This window comes from Rhizomucor pusillus (assembly GCF_041956525.1).
Source record: "Rhizomucor pusillus strain CBS 183.67 unplaced genomic scaffold VTP01scaffold_12, whole genome shotgun sequence".
Classification (NCBI taxonomy): Eukaryota; Fungi; Mucoromycota; class Mucoromycetes; order Mucorales; family Lichtheimiaceae; genus Rhizomucor; species Rhizomucor pusillus.
The window spans coordinates 960630-982547 of NW_027192154.1; the positions used below are offsets into that span (position 1 = coordinate 960630).

General features: G+C 43.8%; 11 protein-coding genes and 1 non-coding gene across 12 annotated transcripts; 5 read left to right on the top strand and 7 right to left on the bottom strand.

The window, feature by feature from the left end:
* Window positions 1-21: 21 nt before the first annotated feature.
* Window positions 22-2545, bottom strand: VTP01DRAFT_2373 (uncharacterized protein; the record flags this gene model as incomplete). The annotated part of the gene is made up of 7 exons (XM_069380827.1): window positions 22-263; window positions 324-1027; window positions 1092-1513; window positions 1592-1909; window positions 1969-2040; window positions 2064-2191; window positions 2242-2545. The coding sequence occupies 7 exons, from the start codon at window positions 2543-2545 to the stop codon at window positions 22-24; spliced, it is 2190 nt and encodes a 729-aa protein (XP_069237876.1).
* Window positions 2546-3139: 594 nt separating this feature from the next.
* On the bottom strand, window positions 3140-4356 carry VTP01DRAFT_2374 (uncharacterized protein; the record flags this gene model as incomplete). The annotated part of the gene is made up of 3 exons (XM_069380828.1): window positions 3140-3661; window positions 3722-3971; window positions 4037-4356. 3 exons carry the CDS (start codon window positions 4354-4356, stop codon window positions 3140-3142), a joined length of 1092 nt encoding a protein of 363 aa, XP_069237877.1.
* A 147-nt stretch (window positions 4357-4503) lies between these two features.
* On the top strand, window positions 4504-7359 carry VTP01DRAFT_2375 (uncharacterized protein; the record flags this gene model as incomplete). Its single annotated transcript, XM_069380829.1, has 9 exons — window positions 4504-4599; window positions 4673-5367; window positions 5434-5579; window positions 5645-5960; window positions 6023-6102; window positions 6164-6304; window positions 6357-6530; window positions 6596-6885; window positions 6943-7359. The coding sequence occupies 9 exons, from the start codon at window positions 4504-4506 to the stop codon at window positions 7357-7359; spliced, it is 2355 nt and encodes a 784-aa protein (XP_069237878.1).
* Window positions 7360-8389: 1030 nt separating this feature from the next.
* Window positions 8390-9313, top strand: VTP01DRAFT_2376 (uncharacterized protein; the record flags this gene model as incomplete). Its single annotated transcript, XM_069380830.1, has 5 exons — window positions 8390-8468; window positions 8531-8557; window positions 8613-8895; window positions 8952-9105; window positions 9164-9313. 5 exons carry the CDS (start codon window positions 8390-8392, stop codon window positions 9311-9313), a joined length of 693 nt encoding a protein of 230 aa, XP_069237879.1.
* Window positions 9314-9830: 517 nt separating this feature from the next.
* Window positions 9831-10562, bottom strand: VTP01DRAFT_2377 (uncharacterized protein; the record flags this gene model as incomplete). The annotated part of the gene is made up of 4 exons (XM_069380831.1): window positions 9831-9960; window positions 10227-10359; window positions 10407-10444; window positions 10516-10562. 4 exons carry the CDS (start codon window positions 10560-10562, stop codon window positions 9831-9833), a joined length of 348 nt encoding a protein of 115 aa, XP_069237880.1.
* Window positions 10563-11984: 1422 nt separating this feature from the next.
* On the top strand, window positions 11985-12230 carry VTP01DRAFT_2378 (uncharacterized protein; the record flags this gene model as incomplete). The annotated part of the gene is made up of 1 exon (XM_069380832.1): window positions 11985-12230. One exon carries the CDS (start codon window positions 11985-11987, stop codon window positions 12228-12230), a length of 246 nt encoding a protein of 81 aa, XP_069237881.1.
* A 218-nt stretch (window positions 12231-12448) lies between these two features.
* On the top strand, window positions 12449-12935 carry VTP01DRAFT_2379 (uncharacterized protein; the record flags this gene model as incomplete). The annotated part of the gene is made up of 2 exons (XM_069380833.1): window positions 12449-12758; window positions 12829-12935. 2 exons carry the CDS (start codon window positions 12449-12451, stop codon window positions 12933-12935), a joined length of 417 nt encoding a protein of 138 aa, XP_069237882.1.
* A 593-nt stretch (window positions 12936-13528) lies between these two features.
* On the top strand, window positions 13529-13837 carry VTP01DRAFT_2380 (uncharacterized protein; the record flags this gene model as incomplete). Its single annotated transcript, XM_069380835.1, has 1 exon — window positions 13529-13837. One exon carries the CDS (start codon window positions 13529-13531, stop codon window positions 13835-13837), a length of 309 nt encoding a protein of 102 aa, XP_069237883.1.
* Window positions 13838-16095: 2258 nt separating this feature from the next.
* Window positions 16096-16677, bottom strand: VTP01DRAFT_2381 (uncharacterized protein; the record flags this gene model as incomplete). Its single annotated transcript, XM_069380836.1, has 2 exons — window positions 16096-16290; window positions 16438-16677. 2 exons carry the CDS (start codon window positions 16675-16677, stop codon window positions 16096-16098), a joined length of 435 nt encoding a protein of 144 aa, XP_069237884.1.
* A 696-nt stretch (window positions 16678-17373) lies between these two features.
* VTP01DRAFT_2382 (uncharacterized protein) lies at window positions 17374-17715 on the bottom strand (the record flags this gene model as incomplete). Its single annotated transcript, XM_069380837.1, has 1 exon — window positions 17374-17715. The coding sequence occupies one exon, from the start codon at window positions 17713-17715 to the stop codon at window positions 17374-17376; it is 342 nt and encodes a 113-aa protein (XP_069237885.1).
* A 400-nt stretch (window positions 17716-18115) lies between these two features.
* VTP01DRAFT_2383 (uncharacterized protein) lies at window positions 18116-18521 on the bottom strand (the record flags this gene model as incomplete). The annotated part of the gene is made up of 2 exons (XM_069380838.1): window positions 18116-18420; window positions 18485-18521. 2 exons carry the CDS (start codon window positions 18519-18521, stop codon window positions 18116-18118), a joined length of 342 nt encoding a protein of 113 aa, XP_069237886.1.
* Window positions 18522-21456: 2935 nt separating this feature from the next.
* Window positions 21457-21528, bottom strand: VTP01DRAFT_t65. The gene has a single exon. It is a non-coding gene; the product is annotated as a tRNA-Glu (tRNA).
* Between the last annotated feature and the right edge of the window lie 390 nt (window positions 21529-21918).

Below are 21918 nucleotides of genomic sequence, written 5' to 3' on the forward strand. Positions count from 1 at the left end.
AAAAAAAAAAAAAAAAAAAACCTAAACAACCGTATTTACGCATGTCATAAGTACGCAGCTATAGAACCAGAAAGTATCCTGCGTGACAAATGCTCTTCCGGTGTAAGAATATCCGAATTCAGACGTTGGAGGGGCTGCAGAACCTGCAAGCTGCGCGCTTAACTCCTGCTCAGAAGTGTCGGCAGGTGTAGTCGGCGTCGTTGGAGACGGCACATTCTCTTCTTCTTGCACCCTTGGCTTCTTTTTAAGCGATCCAATAAATGCTATTCTTGCGTGAGCGGGCAAAGGATAGCAATAAGTGCATGCTTCCTTCTAGTTTTTACCTTCAATGACAACCTCAGAAGCAGAAACACCTCCGAAAAGATTTCGTAGTTCGCTGTTACGAGCTTCTAAAGCTGCAGTGTATCCAGTCATGTCCGGTTTAGGTGTGTTGCTATCATCGGCGTGCAGTGGCCAAACGACAGGGTGACCGTCATATTCATTGCCTGCAATGGATGAGGGGAAAGTTGGAGACATGGGTGACGCTGGTGGGCGCTCGCTATCGTCGCTGGAACTAGAGAACATGCTTGGCACGAGTGTCCACGGTATACCCCACGAAGAGGATGTATTTGTGCTGGAGGAGTTATTGATTTGTACGTTGGAATTGACTGTTGATGAAACAAAAGATTGATTAGGAGTTGCTGGGGAGTTCGGCACGGGTGATGAATTGGCATTGATCTGTTGTCTTGCTGCTTCGCATACCAACGAAGGAGTTAGAGAGGTCGATGTGGATAGGCTGATATTTCCTTTGTCGTATGATGTCGACAGCATGACGACTGACGAGTCTTGTCGCTCAACGGAGCCATTGGTCGTTGTTAGTGAGATGGACGAAGCATCGGAAATTCGTTCGTTCGTGGGAGAGTACGTGCGTGTAGAATCTCTGCTGTTTATATGCTCGCTATCTACGGAGCTCCGCTTTGCACTTACAAAGGCTCCCATCCACTCTTTCATCTCTTCCTCAGTTTCAGCCTGAAGCACAAACGAAGGTCTGCGCCCATTCTTTGTCAGATCAATCATGCATTCAAACGATTTGCATTGTTTCATAGACTTACTGTTGAGCGCAGACAATTTCAAAGCAAAACCGCCTATCACCATCCAAGATAGGTTTAATGTCGCATAAAAGCACAGATACTTTTTCAGTGACTGTAATTGCACCCTTGAGCTTTCCGCTTGTATGTATATGGCAACTGCCGAAGTAACCGTCAAACAAAAAGAACCATTTCCGCGCCCATGATAGCCGCGACACACGTGTAAAAAGGTAGCCCCATTTGAAGCTCGGGTGATTCTCGTCCGCTTGGTTCATGGTGAAATCGAGAGATTGACGACTGCTCATAGAAGAGCCGGCGGGAACGGTACCGAGAGGTCCATACTTTTCAAGATCGCGCGGAGGATGTACTCTTTGCAGGAATTCTGCTTGTAGCTGTTGTCGGGCAGAGTATAGCTTATGCAGCTGATAATCGCAAGTATTCCGATCCTAAGCAGCCATATTTGATTTAGCCGTCAACGTGTTGGGCTAAGAATAGCTCTTTTTCGTTTTGTGTTATAAACGTACATCTATTAACCATTGTTTCCATGACACCAAACTTGCGTCGAGTTTTTGCCACAATTGTTGCCCGCCTTCACATTCGTGCATGTGCGCCAACGTCGCGGAGGAGAAGCTGTCAACGAGGCAGTGTTCAAGTTGAGACCGAAACTGCAAAATACGGATAACATGTTGCCCTGACAACCGAGAGTATTGTTTCCGTGCTTCGTGCAATCGAAACGCTTCTTCTCTCAGGGCAGATGCTTCTTTTGTTTTACTTTGCGACGTATATTTATACAGCTGTGCCTCATATCTCTCCAGAGCTTTTTCATGCTGCTTCCGAAACTCCTAAACCAGGCAGTGAGCAATGATGATAAGTGCTGATTACGATTCTAGTGCGAGCGGACCTTGTACTCCTTCAAGTTGGTCTTTACAAACTGCGCAAGCGGCTGGATAAAGTTGTCTTCGAGATCGGATACCTATACGCATGTAACCATGCCACAAATTTAGTCGGCGCAGCCATCAAGAGCCAAGTCCGGCCAAGCCCACTTGCCAGCTTTGTCTTGAACGCCAAGCTCGTTTGCAGAGCATCAGAGAAGCTGCGTATCACCGCACCCGTGAAGTTGGAATCTAGCATTCTAATTAAATCAGGCACGTCCACTTTGTAAATCATTCCTTACCTATCAATGTATCATCGATACCCGTCGGTATCGTCTTCTTGCACACATTATTCGTTTCCAGGTTAAATTCTGCATTTGCATTGCCTGTCAAAAAAACAATTTTTGCCATTTGAAATTGTATCTCATAATTACTATTCAGCTTTTCTGTGTATTGCCTCAGGTGTTTCGATAACGAGTCGAGCCACTTTTCGAGGAGTTCCACTTGCTCGTCAAAGTGTAACGCATTTGCTCGATACACAGGCGAGTCGGTGACAGCATCGTGAAGCGTGATTAAAGTCGGCTGTCCAGAGCCATTCTGAAGCATTCTTGACAGGAGTAACCTCGAGGCGCAAAGCCGAGCTCTGGAAGGAGGAAAAACGTGAGACCACCTGCTGGAAGGAAGACGGAAAAGGAACAAGAGCACTCCGCACTCCGTTGCAAGGATACACAAGTGTATGTACCCAAGACATGCTCCCAAAAACGTACTATCTTTGCATTGGCTACCTCTCCAATATTCTTTCCTACGTAGCTCAAAAAAAGCAAGAAATGGATTCGAAAAATACTTAGCTACTCTGACGCTCATTGTATGCGAGGTCACCAACGGTTTATATATTGAGGATTACAGCAACTTCCGGATTGGAAGCCGATACATTCTGTTATCTGTATAAACGCTTGGGTTAAATCTAACGAGAATATACAGCTTGAAGGCATGCGACTTTGAGGAAGCGAAATAAGTAAGATGTCAAGCGAAAAGAAAGAGCACAGTTGATGAATTGGCATCAAACGTATATCCATTGGGAGGACAATCGCGGAATATTTGGAGGTTCCACGTCTTGATGGGTGAATCGTTTTGCATATAAAGGCAGAGACAAATAAAAAACGATTAATAATAATAAGTAGAAAAGAGAGAATCTATTATTTAAAGATATGTGACTTTTGTACCCATTTGAACCGTTTGCCATATTTTAGAAATTAGTGCTTTGACGACAGGGAAGCGAGATTGATTTCGTAGTACAGCGATGAGACTGAATGCAAGTAACAATATCGTCATGTATGCTGCCGAACCGTTTGAGACAATATGATTTAACCACGTTTTGATCATGGACAGCAACCGATCGGCAAGTATAGCCATTTGATTTCTTTTTACAAGGCTAGAACTGGATGTTGACCTAGCCTGTATCTCTCTCTGTGCTTCTTGTTTCTCGTTTGATGCGGACACATTCGTAGATGCTGATGGCACTGAACTTTCGACCTCTAGTGGTGGTGATGGTATAGATGCTGCCGCTGCCGCTTTCCTGAGCCGCTCCTGTTCTTGCTGCCGAACAAGCTCCATCTTCTTTGCTTTTTCCAATTCGGCTGCTTTTGCCTTGGCAAGGGCTAATTTTTTGCGCTCTCGCTCCTTTGCTGCTTCTTTTAGTTGTTCTAGTCGCATTTCCAAGATCTATGCCCGCATATAGTAAGTACACCCAGATGCTAATTCATGTTGCATATACCATCTCACCTTTTTTTTATCCTGAGAAATAAACCCGTTATATTCGAGAAAGGCGGCTGCAGAGTGGTAATCCTCCATGCCACCCAATATCTTGAGCAAATAAATTTCAATTGTGTTCATGCATGCTGCGTAGACTGGATTGCTCATATCTTGGTTTTGTACTAGGTATTCGATTGTAACGTCTGGTAAGCTGGCGTACCATTGCTCTGCGATCTCCCGTGCGACTTTGACAGCAGAAAATTGTAGGCAAAGAACCATGCTATATACATCTCACGTGAATATTCAGTATTGCAAAAATAAACTGGATGCGTTTGCTGTCCTTACCTGGAAGAGACCAGCCGAGGATCTAACTGACTGGGATCACCAGCATAGCCAATCTCAAGCAAGAGTTCCCAAACAGCTCGACAGTACTTTTCGTTCGAGTCGTGTGTGGGGAGACCAAGTAGCTTTGGGTCACTGCGAAGCTTTGCGGAAATGTTGAGGAACAATGTCCAGGTGAGACGGCGAAGCTCAACGTGGTCGTCCTGGGAGGATGGTGTGGGCAGTCGAGCAATTAGCTTGTTGCAATTGGCAGCTGCTTGATTGTATTTCGTAAGAACAAAGTATTTTAAGGCTTTTTGGTAGAGCTTTGCTGGGTCAGTCATTGGGACTTTGTGTGATATTTTGTGGGGAAAGGACAAGGAAACTGAGTAAGCAGGATTCTGTTCTGCTTTACAATTTCACGTGGCACAGACGAAGTGAATAATAAGCTTTCCGCAACCATCGAAGTTGTCTCTTTCCGCATAAAAATAATGAGTAATGACAAGAGTGATTTGAAGACACTGGCGAAGGAGCTCTCGGATAGCTACACTGCTATACTTCAATACTCCTCCTTGAAAGACGAGCAGGTAATGCAGCAGCAGCTTGTAGTTCTACAGCTTGTGTACGAGTCTGAACGTTCTAAACGAACCCTATCTCCAGATTGCAGAGCACTTGAGCCGACTAGCAAAATATAGCAATCACCTTCCACTTACATGGTTTACTCCAGCATTTGTTGAAAGCTTACTTGCTGTGAGACGTCGAGACGACAGTCAAGAGACGACGAGCGCGATTCACAGTCTGTGGACTGCTTGGCTAAGACGTTTGTCTGGAGCACCTGACGCGATACCCAACGTGGAACCCCAACTCTTAAAGGTGCTAACTGAGCAACGGAATGTGATTTTGAATCCTAGTACAAGCATCTCAGTACGCAAAGACGCTTGGATTGGATTGCTTGCGCTTACAGGCTGCGGGCCAGCCAAATTCTCAGATATCGAGCTTGCCAACACGATGAACCAGGCAATGGAAGAGTACACCAAAATTCCAGAGCTTATGTACGAAATGAACGATACGATAGACGCTTGTGTGGCACATTTTCTAGCACAAACAACATTACTTAACGCGTTCGAGGTCCAGCATTGCGAAACATTGCTAGACGCATATCTGCGCATGAAAACGGGATACACCCAGGCAGTTCCCAGTATCATGACTGTAATGGAACATGTGGTCGATATTCGTTCTAAGCAGCAGCCTGCAAGCCGTGCCGATTCAGTTCTTGAAACGACAGTAAAGCTAGCACAGGCTTTGGTGACGGACTCTCTCCAGCCCGAAAATATCGCTGTATTGGCAGGAATTGTGTAAGGAACAAGTGCTCATTGCAAGCTTCAGAAGTTGTTTGACAAACAATTGAACAACTCCTACAGCCGCATGCTTCAATTTGTGCAAGTTAAATCGAAGCGAATCCGGTCTCTTCGTAAACAGATCGAACCGTTGTTTGTGACTAAACTGAATGAGCTCGTTTATCATGGATTGTTCTCGCAGCATGCATCTCTGATGGTTACGCTGCAAGGTAGGAATCGTTCTTTCTATACTGAAATGTAAACGCTCGTATTTTCGGATTTTAACTGTTTATAGATGCAATTGCATATATGGCCGGGCAATGTCTACCTAGTTTACCTGCAGACGTCCTAGATATCGTCCATGCACATGGTTTCCTGCGCGTATTGGTATCATGTCTATTGACAAGCCAGCAGATTTGGGGCGGTACACAAATGTTTCATAGCTTGAACAACACTGCAGAGTGCAAGCAAAAGCTAGAAAAGCTTTTGAACTCACCTTTGCACAAGGAAATTGGACGAGTCTCTAGAGCGCTCAGTGCAGTGATACGAAGAGCCCTGGAAGCGAAACACGATCACGAGTTTGTTACGACGCTCCAAGCATCCTTAGATAGGTATGTCATCTATCGCTATGAGAATTTCATTGTGTTTAAACTTTTTTTACTTTTTTAAAAAGGTTTGTTGGCTACTCTTACAACATCTGCATCGACTGGGACCGCTTTCATAGAGATAACAATGAAATACTTATGAGTCAAGGTATTTTCTGAAGCTATGCTGTAAATTTGCTAGCCAGCAGATCGACTCATTACCAAACCAGATCTTAAAAAACAATTCAAAGAGATAAATGATGCAGCCTGGTCTGTACTCAAAAGTATGCTTTTTGCATATACTGCTATCTTTAAGGCGATCACAGTGGACTTGGTGAATGGCAAGGGCCTCATGGAAGTTGAATATGCTGGCAAGTAGACATATTACGTAGGATATATACTGATGCTAAGTGGACAAAGCAGCTCAAGATATAGTATCGTGCTTTGCAAATTTTCATTTTATCACCGATCGGCTTGGCTCTGGATCTGGATTTACAGCATATCAAGAAACATTGACAAATGCAGTCGCATACCTTTTGCATGATGAGAATACATGTCAACTGAATCAAATGCTTTCAAAAGTTTATAGAGAATATGGTAAGTTGTTTTGGCGTATGGTGGGGAAGTAACGATCTAATACAGTTATGATATCTTGATGCAAGCTCCACCACGTTATACGGACGATTCTACGCCTCCTGTTCATCTACTCTCTCCAATTCAACAACTAAGGCTGCTATTTTACACAAACCTAGTAGAGCAAGTCATTGGACAATTGGATGATCATGTTCTGGAAGTCTACATCCTGCCAGCCATCTATCCAATATTGAGGTGGAAGAAGAACGAGAATAAGGACTTATATGAGAGCGCCCACGCGGCTGTGCTGGCTATATTCTCGTCGCAAAAGCTTGTTTCTCGCGAGTTGGCTGGTATCTACGCTACTATTTTATTGGAGGTAATGTTGTAATTTATCGAGCTATTCTGCAAGCAGCTCACGAACATGAATATGCAGAGTTTTCCAGAGCCCATGACGCTACAACAGCTGCGCTTTGCATATACCACCATGATACAATCTATTTGTCAAGTGGATGATGCTTTAGCTTGGCTAGCGACCGAGTTTCTGCTAGACAAGATCCGTTCACGGCCGTCAGATGACATTCAAGTTCCACAGTATCTGACGGTATTAATCGATCTCATCAAGCCTTTGTCGCTTGGTCCATTTTTGGGTCAGCTCTTATCGAACATTGAAAATTTGATACTGCAACAGCCTACATCCGCCATGCGTACAGCCAGTCTCAAGATCGTATTTGAGACTGTAAGCGGCTCAGCTGTGTCGGATATACGCCGTGTGGAAGCTGTGGGATGGTTTTTGAATTTGAAGCAAAAGGTGGAAACCGAGTGTACAAGTTCTGTGTCGGCTTCAGCTTAATACAGTTTCATATATTGTACTTTATGTTATCGAGATATTTGCATTGATTTTATAACGGAATACAGCAGCGATAATTTATTAATGAGCCAGCGACGTCTGAAGTATAGTTTGCGACTTGAACGAGATGGCGCTCAGATCAAAGTGTACTGAGCAAAAATGTACACATACATTGCTTTCTTTGTTACAGGAGAATTTATATGCAGGCCTGAATGGGAAAAAACCTATGAATTGGCTTATAAATTTGCTGAGCATCGCAGCTGTGAGCTCTGATTTTCACGAAAGGTTTCCGGATTTGGGGACGAATCTGGAGAAGATAGACGATATGCGGGATACAAACTGGTTTCTGGTGGCGAATATCAGAGTTTGCAACTACCTCGGGTGCAAGTAATAGATTCGCAGCTGTAAACCATATTCATTAACTGGCTACGCAGTTTTTGACTGTTCATGAGTCCCTACTATCTGTCTACAGACCAGAGACAAGTCTCGCTGCATCTGCGCAAATGACTTATCATCGTTTGTACCGCAAATGCTTCCCGATATGCGTTTGGCTTTGCGGCTGTAGTTACCGTGAGTTATTGACAGTTACAGTTTCTGCACCTGCAGTGGATGGTATTGGGATACTCTTAAAGTGAATATAAGGACGATGCCGAGAACCGGCGCTATCTGCGAATTCTTGACTTGCTAATCGATTTCTTGGGGTATTAAGCACATAGGCTGAACATAAAGCTCTTCTCTAGCAATAACCGTATACAACGTGGTTGATGGATGGAAAGCAGTTGGGCACCGCTATGTATCCGAATCTGGTATTAGGTTCGGACATCAGTTTTATGCAAAGATAAGCTATACAATATCTCTGCTCTGTGGGATCACAGGTGAGCATGGTTCTCAAAAGCATAAACATCTGATATCAAGACCAAAGTATTCTGCTCGTTTCTGGAAAAAGCTCAAATACAAAGTTCTTTCCCAGTACAACCTATATTTGGGACGGAAAATCATTAACTCCACCTTCCTCTTCCTCAGATACTGCGCAATGTCCAGCAATGCATTGATTACAAGCACAAATTCAATGTCTGCAACACGATCGGACGACGATGTTGTTGCACTTCCTTGTATGAATTTACTGGTCTATCAACAAATCTGCGCGGCTAGCATACTAATAGCAGAGTCATAGACGTTGATCGTGAAATCGAAGATCCAGGTAGCCTTGCGTATTTCTGCCGGTATACTGTCAATCTAACTCGCTACTTTAACAGCCATGAAAGCAACAGTTGATCGTCTCATCGATCAAGAGCTACGACGAATGCGGCGGAAAGAAGGCGGTGATGGTTCGAGATTACCGATGCAGGTGGAACTGTTTCAAACCAGCGATATTTTGAAGGAAGAGTGGGAACGATTAAAGAAGAAGGAACCGTTGAATGTGCTCGACATTTCGAGATATGAATTGAAAGGGCCTGGTGATGACGAAAACGAAAGTGTAGAAGCATGGCAAGCAGCTGTCGATAACACAAAAGCCCAACTCGAGTCTCAAGCCGTGAGGTAATAATCTTTACAATATAACAATATATATATATTTGCTGACAAGTCTTTTTCAGCACTTTCAATCTGGAACTTTTGTCAAAATATGGTGCCAACGCGTGGCGTGTACATAACTATCAGTTAGAGGCATATCTCAAGCAACTACAAGCAAGTCTGGAGGATACGCGTGCCAAGATAAGAGAGATAAACAGAGAACGTAAAGCGGAACAGGTAAATTCTCTTGGATATGAGATGAAAATTAGAGGATCTTACTGTTCAGTTGCTGCAGACACAAGCTGCAGGCTCTCTGCGATCTCTTGAAGACAGGTGGTCTGATCTTATTAGCCAAAACTTGCAAGTCGATATCGCATGCTCAGCGCTTGAAGCGGAAGTGGAGGAACTTCGTCGATACAAAGAGAGTTTGGAAAAGGGTACTTAGGGCAGGTTAATCCATAGCGTCTCCCTGTACCTTATTTACCATTAAGATGTTCTTACTCGTCAACATGCGCTCTTTCATGAAACTTGGTATTAAACTTTGCACATGTCCATCTACTGAGAACCGTCGATAGTAACTCCTCCAACAACTGGAAACGCTCATTTCAGTTTTAATCAGCATTTTGAGCAATTCCATTAGATCTAGATTTTCACATTTTTTAACGATGTTCGTCTATGTATGCAGAATCTGTATGGACATCTATACTGCGCCATGGAAATTACCAAACACAGACTCTATTACTAACTAACAATAAAAAACAATCCGAGGAACTCGACTTTGAAAATTTTTGGGTATTCAGCATCTGTATTCCCGAACCTCGCTGCGTTTTTACGCGAAGCGCATCGCGACGCCAGGAGCGCTCCAACATGTTCAGGAGATAAAGAGGTGAGCGCTACTGTTATGAATTAAACCGAAAATTGCGGGCGTATGTGCACCGCGACGCAGGAGCGCTAGCACCAAATCAAAGAGTGAATTCGATCGAGCGGCGGTCTGCATAAACCGCAAATCGACGGCGCAGTGCTTGCGGATGCAAACCGCCGGAGAATGCAGGTTTATGAAGGCCGAGCGAGTAGCACAACGCTTCAAATTCACTGAAAATATTTCACAAACGTCGAATTTCTTGAGCATAGGCTCATTTTGATAGTCCTATTTTCACATCCGGATCGTTCTCACCTACAATGCCTAATCTTAAGACTACGGCTCTGGAACCCAGACAAAGATGGCGAAGCTGCATGATACAGCGACAATTCACACACCACAGACTCTATTGCATGTATGCTTCCCTATCCTCAATATTGACGAATCTTCCAAACCGCAAGTAATCAATAAGGTATATCCAATGACCTGAAGATATTACCCTTCCGCTGTTAACAGTAAACCTTGAATTTCGATGGAATATGGAACCTCGATGGTGGATGCATAACCAGGTTTTGCATAATTTGGAATCCCGATGGCGGAAGCAAATCCAGGGTTGGGAGTGGCACGCGAGTCTGTTTCGACACGATGCACTATCTAAAGTATACTTTTGAACACTTACGAGATAGGCTTAGAGGTAAACACATTCTGTGGAAGCTCCTGGAAGAAGATTGAAAGTTCCAAATAGCGTTGTACTTACGGTACAATACAGAAAGATTCGTGGGCCTTACATGTCACTGGGCCGGTTTATAGAAGATATTGTACTGCGAAACAGCATTCGGTGTTCCGGATGTAAAGCACTGTCTCTGATAACAGAAAAGTTTTTGTTGAAATGCCTATAAAATGAGCAATCCCCCTACATTTCTTTTTTTTTCTTCATCTTTTACAGAAATAATGCAGAGAAATGATATGGCAAGCTAGAACATCAAATCTTCTAAGATTGCGAACGATTGACCACCGTTGATGCAGATTGAAGCATGTTTACATATGCCTCTTGACCGAATTTTGCATACAGCTTCTCTGCTCTCTGGCGTCTTCCCCTGTGCTCTGTGATCTCTTGCATGCTCTACACAAAATCTTACTCATATTCTATGGCGTGCGTGCGGCTGACAAGTATTTTTTGCTTGCAAGTGCATAATTCTATCCAAGCAAGTCTCCTCTCTATATGTAGAAGCATCCCTCCGTCCCGGGTGGTGCCTGCTAGTGCGCCGCCCCCTTCAAAAATGTATTTTTATACATTACCCTTCCCGTTTTGCCCGCGTCTGCCCTGCCCCGACACGATGCGTGGTCCTCGCCAAGAGCGGGAAAACTATAAACTTGTTTTGGTTTATCATAAACTGTCATAGGATCTTCGGTTAAACCGACGTCAAAATGAAGAATTCATAACTTTTAACATTCGAGGGTTTTTCAGGTTATCTCACTTGCGGTAACCATCATAGATCAAGTGTTTTCACAGAAATTGAAGGCAAAATGCAGAGAAGTCCAGGTGAAAGAAGCAAAGTTGCTATATGTTTTGTTTGATAGTTTGTAAAAAGTTACAAACGAACGTGGATGGTTGTAGAGAACCGTCCTATACAGTTATCACCACTAGACACAGGCATGCCTTGCTAGACAGCTGCATATAATGAGAAATATGCTAGGCCGTAGGATACATGACCAATTAGCTAGGTATTGAAAAGATACCATAATTTCCAGCTTTCCTTTGGTGGTGATATAAAGGAGGCCATCCAAATTGGCCGCTATTTATATGCAGCTGGTATGGAAATCGTATGTCTTTTGAATGGACTGCAAGAAGAGTCTACCGAGTGTAGATATACGTGACTCTGCGGAAAAAGGCCAATAATACTTGGACAGAATGTTGAAATATATACAATACTACAATAGGATATAAAATGGAAAATAAGGAGATTTACCAACTAAAAGATGAAATATGTAACACAATTCATAGAGAAATGAGGAGAGTACGCCTGATCAGGGTAAGCTGGTGGATAATTTCAGGAAGTATACAAGAGTTTGTGATAAGGTTCTTTCTTGGTTTTTTTGCGTTTCGTTGTGATCAATGAGGCAGCAAAAGAAGGACACTGCATATGGGTGGCAGCGAAAAATCCTGCCCCTCTGCAAGGACAATCACAAAATTATTTGTTGCTGCACTCTCCATCCTGAAAATAAACTCGCTTTTGTCCCGAAATTACAACTCGAAATGCCAGGCATTCCAGTTACGTTTTTCAACAAGAGAATCCCCAATGGAGACTTCGAAGAGGTCGCCAAAGCAAAATTTGATCCTGCAAAGAATGCATACGTCGACTTCAATCTTGACATCGGTTGGGCCATGCGTGAAGGTTACAGCAACCGGTACTCGAAGTCGAAAGCTGAGATACGACGATACAAGAGGAAATGTTGCGGCCATTTTGTGCGCAAGAATGGACAGTGTCGGCTGCATGGATAGCAGCTTCGACCTAATGTCGATGAAAGGCCCTGGAGAAGCAGCTGGAGAAAGGTTGTGCGGGGTGTGGCCATCGTCTTATTCATTATGGCCGCCCTCCTGAAGCATTTTCCGTTTTCTTGGGCGACCAATCTGTGTTTCGTCATAAAGGCATCCATAATCATAACGCCGACAAGCCGTATTTGACGCAGCTCCTAAGCGAAGAAGAAAAACGAAAATGAATGAGCGTCAGAAAGGGGCATGTTTCGACTGCCAAAGCAGCTACGGTCGGTATCAATCCTGCAACTGATGCCATAGCACCTTGCTTGCGTGAGATCAACCCCATCTTAGGCCACAGAGAACGAGTAGCCTATGAGATCACTAAGAGTAAAACCAGTATGAATGTTGCTACTAAGGGCGACCTATTTTCAGCTTTTGCAGAAATCGAGAGGAAATACGAGAGCTATATCATCCATGCAAACATTGTGCCTCATCATCATGCTCATTCCGCCTACGATGAAAACTTTCGCCAATCTTTTGAAAATTCCTATCGTAACGGACGTGACATACAAAACTTTGAAAAACTGCTATTATCTTTGCACTTCTGTTTTGTATTCGCCAGAAACTCGCAAACGCAATGTCATTCTTCAAGCGATAATGAACGGATTGATGGAAAAATACTTTGAAGGATATTTTAAAGCATTGTTTACAGCACTTGCATCGATTTAGTTGACTATAATGTCCTCGGTCTTATGATGGACTTCTCATCCGCTCAAATACATAGATTTCTACCTGCAGTTCTCGCTTACACAAATCGAAGAGTCAATGGACTTAAATATTTAAAAGGCTCCTACATGCATTGAATGCATTCAATTCAACGTATCAGCAGCAACCACACGATCGTATCGCCTGAATGAAGCACGCAGCCGCTTTCACCAATTGACATATATCATTCGAGCAACGTCTTCAGAATCCGAATTCGATGCAAAAATTATTGAACTTGTGAACGTTTCCACGCTGCAAGCGTCGGATCAGATGGTGGCTGCAGCCCAAAGTTAGAAGCATGATCTTCAACAGCGGTTCCTACATGAAGGCTGCTTTGCGCAACTTCCCGGCACGGACCACAAATGCAGTGGAAGCGTTCCATAACGTTCTGTATCGACTCATCACCCGCAATCAATATATTTCCACAGTCCTTCCTCAATTTCACAGATTATTAAGAGCGTTGGAGATGATGTGCGTCAATATTACGAAAATGGTGGGATGCTACCAACGTACAATAGAAGACTTCGTGTGAGAAAATCTAAGAAGTTGGGCAGTAAATGTACCAAGCAAGCGAGAGCGGTCCACCAGATAACACCGAAGCTCTCTTGGAAGACTCCACGGGCGATGAAACTGAAACGCGCCCGAAAAGAACAAAGCTTTCTGGTATCAATCCACAGATGTTGCCAACTTTCAGACCTGTCAAGTTGGATGAAAATAGCACAGCAAACCTTTGCGCACATGAAAAGGACCTCCAATCTGCTACTGAGGAAACATGTTCACCTCTCGATCCAAACGATATCGAAGTAACAGACATACTAAAGCGCATGGTAATCGATGATCAGGAGGCTATCTCTTTGGATGCATAAGTCGACTTCTTCGAAGATCAAGATCCGGATGATGTTGTAAGCCTCATGGCTGTCCAAATAGAGCACGAGTATGCCCCAAAGATCGCTTCTGAAGGTTACAACTTACTGTTGAATCCAACCAATGCAACTCGTGCTATATCGATGCTGTAGTTATTGTGGCATTCGATCATGCCAATAATCTCCATCTTCGGTTTTGCTCGTACTCCTTCCGCTGACAACACTTTTGATGGCGTCCTCTGGGAAACATACGAAATGTCTAAAAGCCGAACATCAAGAATCCATGCCTCACAAAGATTCAGAAATTTTGTGTGGGCCTCTGAAAACAGATTCGAGAAAGGCCATTAATCAGACGTTCTATCCCTTTCCGAATATCTTCTCGACAATATGTCAGGAGAATTCAAAAAAAATGATTTTCGAAAAGGAACGAGCAACCGAGTAACAGTGTGCTCGCAAGATACCAGGCATTCGAGATATATCTAGCCAAAACCATCGTTCTACACCAAAAGGAATCCATTGATCAACAATGCGTCAGTTGACGTAGTGCAGACTGAGGATATGGTGCTAAGCTCTCCGAGCCGCGCTTTATTCTCAGTGATAAAAAAAAATTTTTGGCTTCTATCTATAATCTTTGTATCTTGACAAGACGCCAAGTGAGACAATTTTTCATAAGAGTTGGGAGGGGAGATCCGCTAAAAAAAAGCGTCGGTACCAAGGGCGGGTGCGTACCATATCCTCAGCCTGCACTACGTCAACTGACGCATGGACTGTCGTGCCTAAGTCAATTCTAGTTGAATGCGTTTCGACTTCAGATATGGTCCTGTTCTTCGTAAGTGGAAAAATTGCCGTGGTAATTCTCTGCTTTTTACATGTTGTTCACGGGGCTTGTAATAATAATTTTCGAATGTGTTCGCTTGTAAGCTCCAGTTTGCATGTTTTTTGATTTTTTGAAACTGAATTCCGTTTTCTGCTGCCTTCGTGCTGGCTGCCGATCTGATCGAATGTGCTTTGAACCTTTGGGTGTCCACAGCTGCTTCTTTCATGACTTCTTTCAACCAGTTCGCGACCGTTGCATCGCTTATATTCTGTGGTGTTTTCACTGGATGGTCTACATGTTTCAAGAACACGGAATGATCCTCAGATAAGTTCTCTCGTAAGCGTTCTGTCTACTGAATCCATGAGAACAAGGTTTTTACCGGACATAACACTTCATCCTCAATTGCTCCCAGTCTTGACATCTTCGATTTGTTTTCCTTGGGATTCCTTGCTAATACGGTTACGCCTTGTAATTGTCTCTCGTGAGCCAACTTAAATTGTATATCTCGTCGTTGCAGACGTCCAATGTCTGATCGGGGTCTCCACATTGTCGCGAGAGCTAAGAGACAAATGGTCTTGACTTGTAGGCGTTGTAGTGGTCAGTCTTCAGTGTTTCCCCATGTTTTGACGTATTGTGGACAATACACTAAGGAACGGACAGTAAGAGTACACTGAAACTGTATCCAACCTTTTTAATTCTGAAGAACAAAATAACCTGATATCTATCTACAGACCAAGGCTATTTATACTAATGATCAGTTTATCAAATATTTCGAGAGGAGTTTGTCTGTTAATGACAGTTTACCCGGGAAGACCAGGGTCAGCATTTTTTAGATCTTTTATTTATGATCTTATTATTCTGTCCACGACAATCCGTATCCCAAATTTCATCATGGATATTTGGTAACTTGACTTCTGCTTTGTGTTTGGATTCAAAGAATGCTTTCACCAAAGGATCTTCCGCAATGGGTGGTTTCTCCTTCTCCGTATATCTCCAAACGGACGCGAGAGCTGAGCGACAACCATTCAGTGTTTGGGCTGATAGATGCTTGTGTGCGGTTAAAAATCAACTAACTGGACAGCGTTGTATTCCGACAGATTGATGGGCGGGTTTTGTGTTTGGCACCACGAGGTCCATTTTTTCCAGTTCCCGTCATATAATTGTTCGGTCTGCGGTTTCTTCTTGCCAAATATTTCACCGCTTCCGGCGATAAACCTTGCGGTGCCCGTTTCTTGTTGATGAGTGCCATGCGATTAGATGCCATGATTTCCGTATTGGAATCTCCATTGGGCGACCTGTACATAGACGGAGGATCATTGGCCACCAAAACTGCGTGGGCCACAACGGTGTCATTAACACTGCCTCTGTTACCCTGTCCTGGTAGAACTTGTGTAAAACTCGGGATACGTCGCCATGGTGGATGGAGGTGTAGCCCCGTTGTCAGTCATCTCTGTTGGAAATAAGGCTCGGACTTGGGACGGGGTACTGTCCCAACCCAGGTGTCCCAGTTGCCATCCCAGTCCGAGCCTGGCTGGAAAGCATCTACTGCCGTTGCTCCTGGGTCGTCTTTGATCTTGCTCCAGTAGACGGGAGTTTTCTTGTTGTGAAAGGCTGCAGATGCGTCGACTTGTCTGGGTCCCTAACATGCCACTATTTTCTGGTACCAATGATGCGGTAACTCCCACTCATGCACTGGGATCTTGGTCCTGCTCAATTGGTCCGCTCTTTTGTTTTCGATTCCCTTGACATGGAAATATTGAACTTGTAGGTTGAATTAGAGACACACTTCGTGGATTTCCAATGCGAGCTCTTGGAGATACGCTGACGCCGTTCCTCCTGCTTTTTGGCGTACTTTAACGCCGTGATGTCGTCTGAGTATATGTGTAATGATTTCCCCTGGAACTGTAGAGCATGGATTTGTAGGGCTTTCAGGATTGTACTTAGTTCCCGTAGGTTGGTTGAATTGGTCCTTGGCTTTTGGTCCCAAAAGCCACGAAAGTCGCCTAGTTTTGAGGTTACACCTCATCCTGAGTCGGAAGCGTCTAAGTAGATGACTATGTCTGGTTTGTTGTTTGTATAGGTGCGGATTGGCAAGCTATTGCGGGTCTTCGCTAACTTGGTCCACCAGTTTAGCTCTTCCCGGGCCAGAGTGCTTATGGGACAAAGTGCTTCCCAATTGTGTCCATTTTGACGCAAGTTCCGAGCTAGATATCTCTATAGATATTGGATATGTAGCAATACAGTTATTTTCCCAACTAAACTTTCTATCCATTGGCAGATCAATGTCTTCCCATCGGCTTGTCGTATGTGCGTCGCTAGCTTGGCTAGTTTTTCCTTGGGTACTGAAATCTTCATGGTCTTCGTGTCGAACATAAAACCCAAGAATTGTTGTTGTCGGTTGGGTGTCACCACGCTCTTCTCCCAATTGATCAAGAATCCCAGATTGGTCAAGTGCTTAGTAATGTGCTGTGTATGGCGACTCACTTCTTGCCATGAGCTGCCCAGAACACAAAGGTCGTCCAGGTAACGTGGTTCCCTGCTGACGCAAGGGTTCTATTGCAAAACGCGTAAGTTTGGAAAAAACGCGAGGCGAAACACTCATTCCAAATGGGAGTGCTTTGTATTGGTACACTAAACCCCAGTGCATGAATGAAACATATTTGCGTGATTCCGGATGAAGTGCTACTACTACATAGGCATCTTTCAAGTCTAATTTGGTCAACTAGTCACCGGCTTTGCTGATATCTTTCAGCGCTGGTATTCGTTCCATCTTGAAACGTGCGCATTGAATGAACTCGTTCAACTTGCTGCAATCCAAAATAGAACGAGCCTTGTACGGTTCCCTGATCGTGAAAAAGTTTGGAGGAAGCGTTTGTCCTGGGAAGGAGATTGTTCGATCACACCCGCCTTTATGAATTTGTGGACTGCTTGATCGACGTCTTTCCGGGCTTCTTCTGTTATTTGTAAATATCGTGGTCTCCATGGAACCGGAGGAGTCACAAATTGAATCCGGTTTCCCTCTTGTATCACCGATCTTGGCCATGAGTGCTGAGTTCTTGGTCATCTTCTCCCAGTTTTTGCCAAACCTCTGTGGTCGGCCGCCTGGGGGAATGCATAGAGCGGTATACTGTAGTGTTCCGTTGTCTGACTGGATGGCGCTGGTGATGTTCTTAGTGGTTCTGTTGTTTCTGATCGTTCACGTGATTTGTTTGTTGTTGCTGGTTCCGTTTTCCGCCAAAAAAAAAAAAAAAAAAAAAAAAATTTTGGGCGGTTGTTCCCGAATCGCTGAAACCTTTCTCCATGTCTGTTTCCATGATAGTATCCTCGTCTTGGTTGTGAGGGATTTCTAAGCAGTTGATCTTCGAATCTGCTCCAATAGATGTTTTGCACCATTTCCGGAGAGAAGGCCAGGTCCTTGTCAGTTTCATCTTCTTGCTGCCACTCTCTTGCACTGACTGGTAAACTTAAGTTTTTGCTGTTGTTTCTCGGACTTCATTGTCGACTTCTTTGCCACTAGCAAAGCCGTAGATGGTCAGGCGTCTACATTCTTCCATTGCTTGTTCCAGGCGTGTGTGGTTGTCTTCACCTCCTTGTCGATCGATAATGAATTTGAGGTCTTGAAAGATTTCTATTGCTACTCGGGCTGCATGCCGGAGCTTGTCAGCGTCCATGTATCTCAGTGGGATGGTGGCATGGGCTTCCACTGTCTTGTGTTTAAGCTCTGCCACAAAGGTCTTGTTGACGGCGTCACTTCTGGTCCATTTGTCTCCTTCATAGTATTATAAGTCTTTTGTGAACTGTTTAATGTTCGATTTGAGTTCTGCACTGGTAACGTGTTCCGAATCCGAGAAGATTCTGCAGGTAGGTCATATTTGTTGTCCCTGTCGCGCGCCTGAAGCTGTGCACGGAGGTTATTGACCTCCATGGCTTTGGCCAGCTAGTTCTGTAACTGCTGGATTTGTTCTCGTGTCTCATCATTTTGATTCATGAATCAATTCTACCACGGTGCGCGGCTTGGAAAGATACAAAGATTATAGATAGAAGCAAAAAATTTTTCTATTACTGAGAATAAAGCGCCGCCGGAGAGCTTAGTACCATATCTGAAGTCGAAACGGAATCAACTAGAATTGGATGGCCTCCATTGACTTAGGCACAACAGTCAATTTCACCTTGGACAGTATACGTCACTTTAGACTCGAATCATCAGCAGAACAATTGGTAGACGCGCTCTGGTCTAGTATCATATTTAGACAATACAACAGAGCATGCAATGCATGATGCATGAGCCGGAGCGCGCTACATTTCAATGTCGCTGCCTCGTGTGATAAAAACAGTAGAAAAACACAAGTGGAAACAGTGAAAATACTGTGAGAATGGACTTATGTTGAATGACCTCCAACCGATGCTCAACTTTATTATATATCTTCTCAGTATGTCTCAGATAACGGAATAGATGGACCGTTCATATTGCTTTGGAAAGCCTTCCACCCTTAGATCGATTCTGGGATAAGCGGCCATTCTGTCTGAAGAGGTTGTGTGCCACTAATTAAAAGTTTTCATCTGACACAGGTCGATCCAGGTACCATTTTGACTCTTGTGTCAGCCATGCACCTTTATCTCAGTTGCATTCTTTTTTTTCTTTCCAGATTATCGATATGACGATATACGCAACCGTCCACCATTATTGGATCACGGAGTGTTTTCTGAAACCCTTTTATTGTTCAATGCTTACCGGGATGTATGTGCTTTACCACATTGCCCCCTCTAGGTTGCGTATTACGGTATCAGCAACACTGGTATCTTTTGGTATAACGTATTGCATTGAATGTGGGGGTAATCGTTCTTGTAAATTGTGGGCTATCAATTTGTGAGGTATTCTCCGAATTTGTTATTGCAGGGACTCGACTTTGTTGTGCCTTAATTTACAGTCTTTGAACTAAGAAATTGCCCGTTTCGAGAGGCGCAGTTAGCGTCTCCAGGAGAATAGTTTCGCTCACACCGAAGAAGCAGTTAGCGCTCCTCAAAGAAGCCGTTGACGCAATTCGAGAGTAACCGTCTGTGATCTCAGTCAATATGCTTGGCCGAGTAGAAATCATCCTTTAGCTTTGTATTGAATCCACATTTTTGCCCAACTTCTAACTTCGGTCTGCGTTTTACAATGCCATCATTTGCCAGACATCGACCAGAAATTGGAATGCCTTGGGACATGTCAAAAAATCATCTTGCTTCGAATTGGCTGAAGTAGCTTTCGCAAAATTCATGCAGAATTCATGTATAAAATCCTCATAGCATCACTAATGATGACCATAAGAAACGATTACGACAAATCGGTTGTAAATAACTATGTCACTAAGCCAAGGTGTTTATTAACAGGAAAGCATCTTGCTGGAGACAACGATTGAAAAATGAAATAGAGTGTCGTATCCAACCATTGACATCTGATACAGTTACTTGTGCAATTGCATGAACCAACCTTGATGTGAGGTTGTCTTTGTCATTCATCGGCTCCCTCCGAACCAACATCTTCACTTTTGCAAAAACTCCCCAATAGGATTGAGTAATGAAGAGTAAGGCGGTAAGAAGATAGCATTGAATCCCCATTATTCGATAGTCGAGGTGATGTATTCAGGGTTATGGATTGGTGCATTATCGAAGACAAGATGGGATTTCCTTCGGACACAACATCCAATCATCATCCCAAATGATCTAGCGTATCATTGAATCGCGCTTGACCTTGACGGTAGCAGCGGTCAGGTTATGTTTGTTGTAGAAAATTCCTCCGCAACAACACTGCAGGTGCAAGTGACGAATCCTGCTGGACTTCGTTGTAACAGCATAGCGATCCCAACACGCAATAACCTGAGCAACAGTTCCAGCTCTTCTTGGTTTTCAAATCAACAATTCAACAAATTAGACATTGCATTGTTCGAGACAACTTTCGGCAGGGTAGGTTGTTGTGCCCGAGAGAGAAAACGTTGTGTCCGAAGGAAATCCCGACAAGATAGCATCCTTGTAATCCCAAGAAGCCCGTTAACCAATGATGGGTGAGGATCTGCCGAGCATCTGTCATCATCAGAGCGGGAAACCATTGTCTGGTGTATAATTGGAGCTGTTAAGATCAAGATAGCGGCAATTAAGCTATCTGTGTTACCATAGCATAAAGGGAGGATATGAAGTGCAGGGTAAGATCAAGAGATCCTATCAATTTCTTACGAAACGGAATGTTGGATGCTACAATTGGAGCATAACAGCTTATCCCATATCTGCTGGATATTAAATGGCGGTCTTTTTGCACCATTGTTCCTAGAGTTATTATTCCAACAACAGGATGACAACGGAGATGACTAATTCAATTTATGTGGAAGTATGCTGGAATACGACAACGAGTGTGTTTAGCGTGAGATAGCAGTGATAGACAGAGACAGTGAAATACTGTGAGACTCTTGTGAGGCTCTTTATTAGGTCACCAAGACTTTATGTACTTCTATCAGATCGGAGATGATGTTATATGTCCGTTTCATTCTCCTCTTTCTATTTTACAACCTTGGATACCACAATCATATATCCGTAGAATCGAAAAGCAGTACAAATATATCCAGAAACAAAAAAACCATCGACACTTAACTACCTTCTATCTTCATGGTCCTACCTTCGTGGTCTTCCACTTTCTGTGTGGGTGGTAGCGCAAAAAAGAAGTGTTACGACACAACTGCGAAGTGACCAAAAAGGAAGCATTGATGTCCGTCCACGAGGACGGCTGTGAAAAAACAATTCCCCCACCGGGAGGACGGCTGTGAAAAAACAATTCCCCCACCGGGAATCGAACCCGGGCCACCGGTGTGAAAGACCGGGATCCTAGCCACTGGACCATAGAGGATTTTGTTGGTGATGACGGTGCTGTTTACATATAGGTACGTCAAGCCCAGAAATCCCGGACGACCAAAATAGGAAACCAAGGCTGCGGAGTTGAACAATCCAAAGTTAGGAAGTTCAAAGAAACTCGGAGAACATGCGGGAACAAGCTTAAAGATCCAAGTGCAAGGATAGATTTAGCATATTCTAGTTACTTGCAGGACCATCCCATTAGAAAAGTATATATACAACCAGTTGAATAGAATAAAGAAGAATCTCTTCAATCGAGAACATCCTACAACTATGATGGTAACTTTTCGTCTAAGTAAGCACCAGTTGCACCAGTTGCAACTACGCACGGACCACCAGTTGCGAGGCAGTTGGGAACCAGTTGCACCAGTTGCACCAGTTGCAA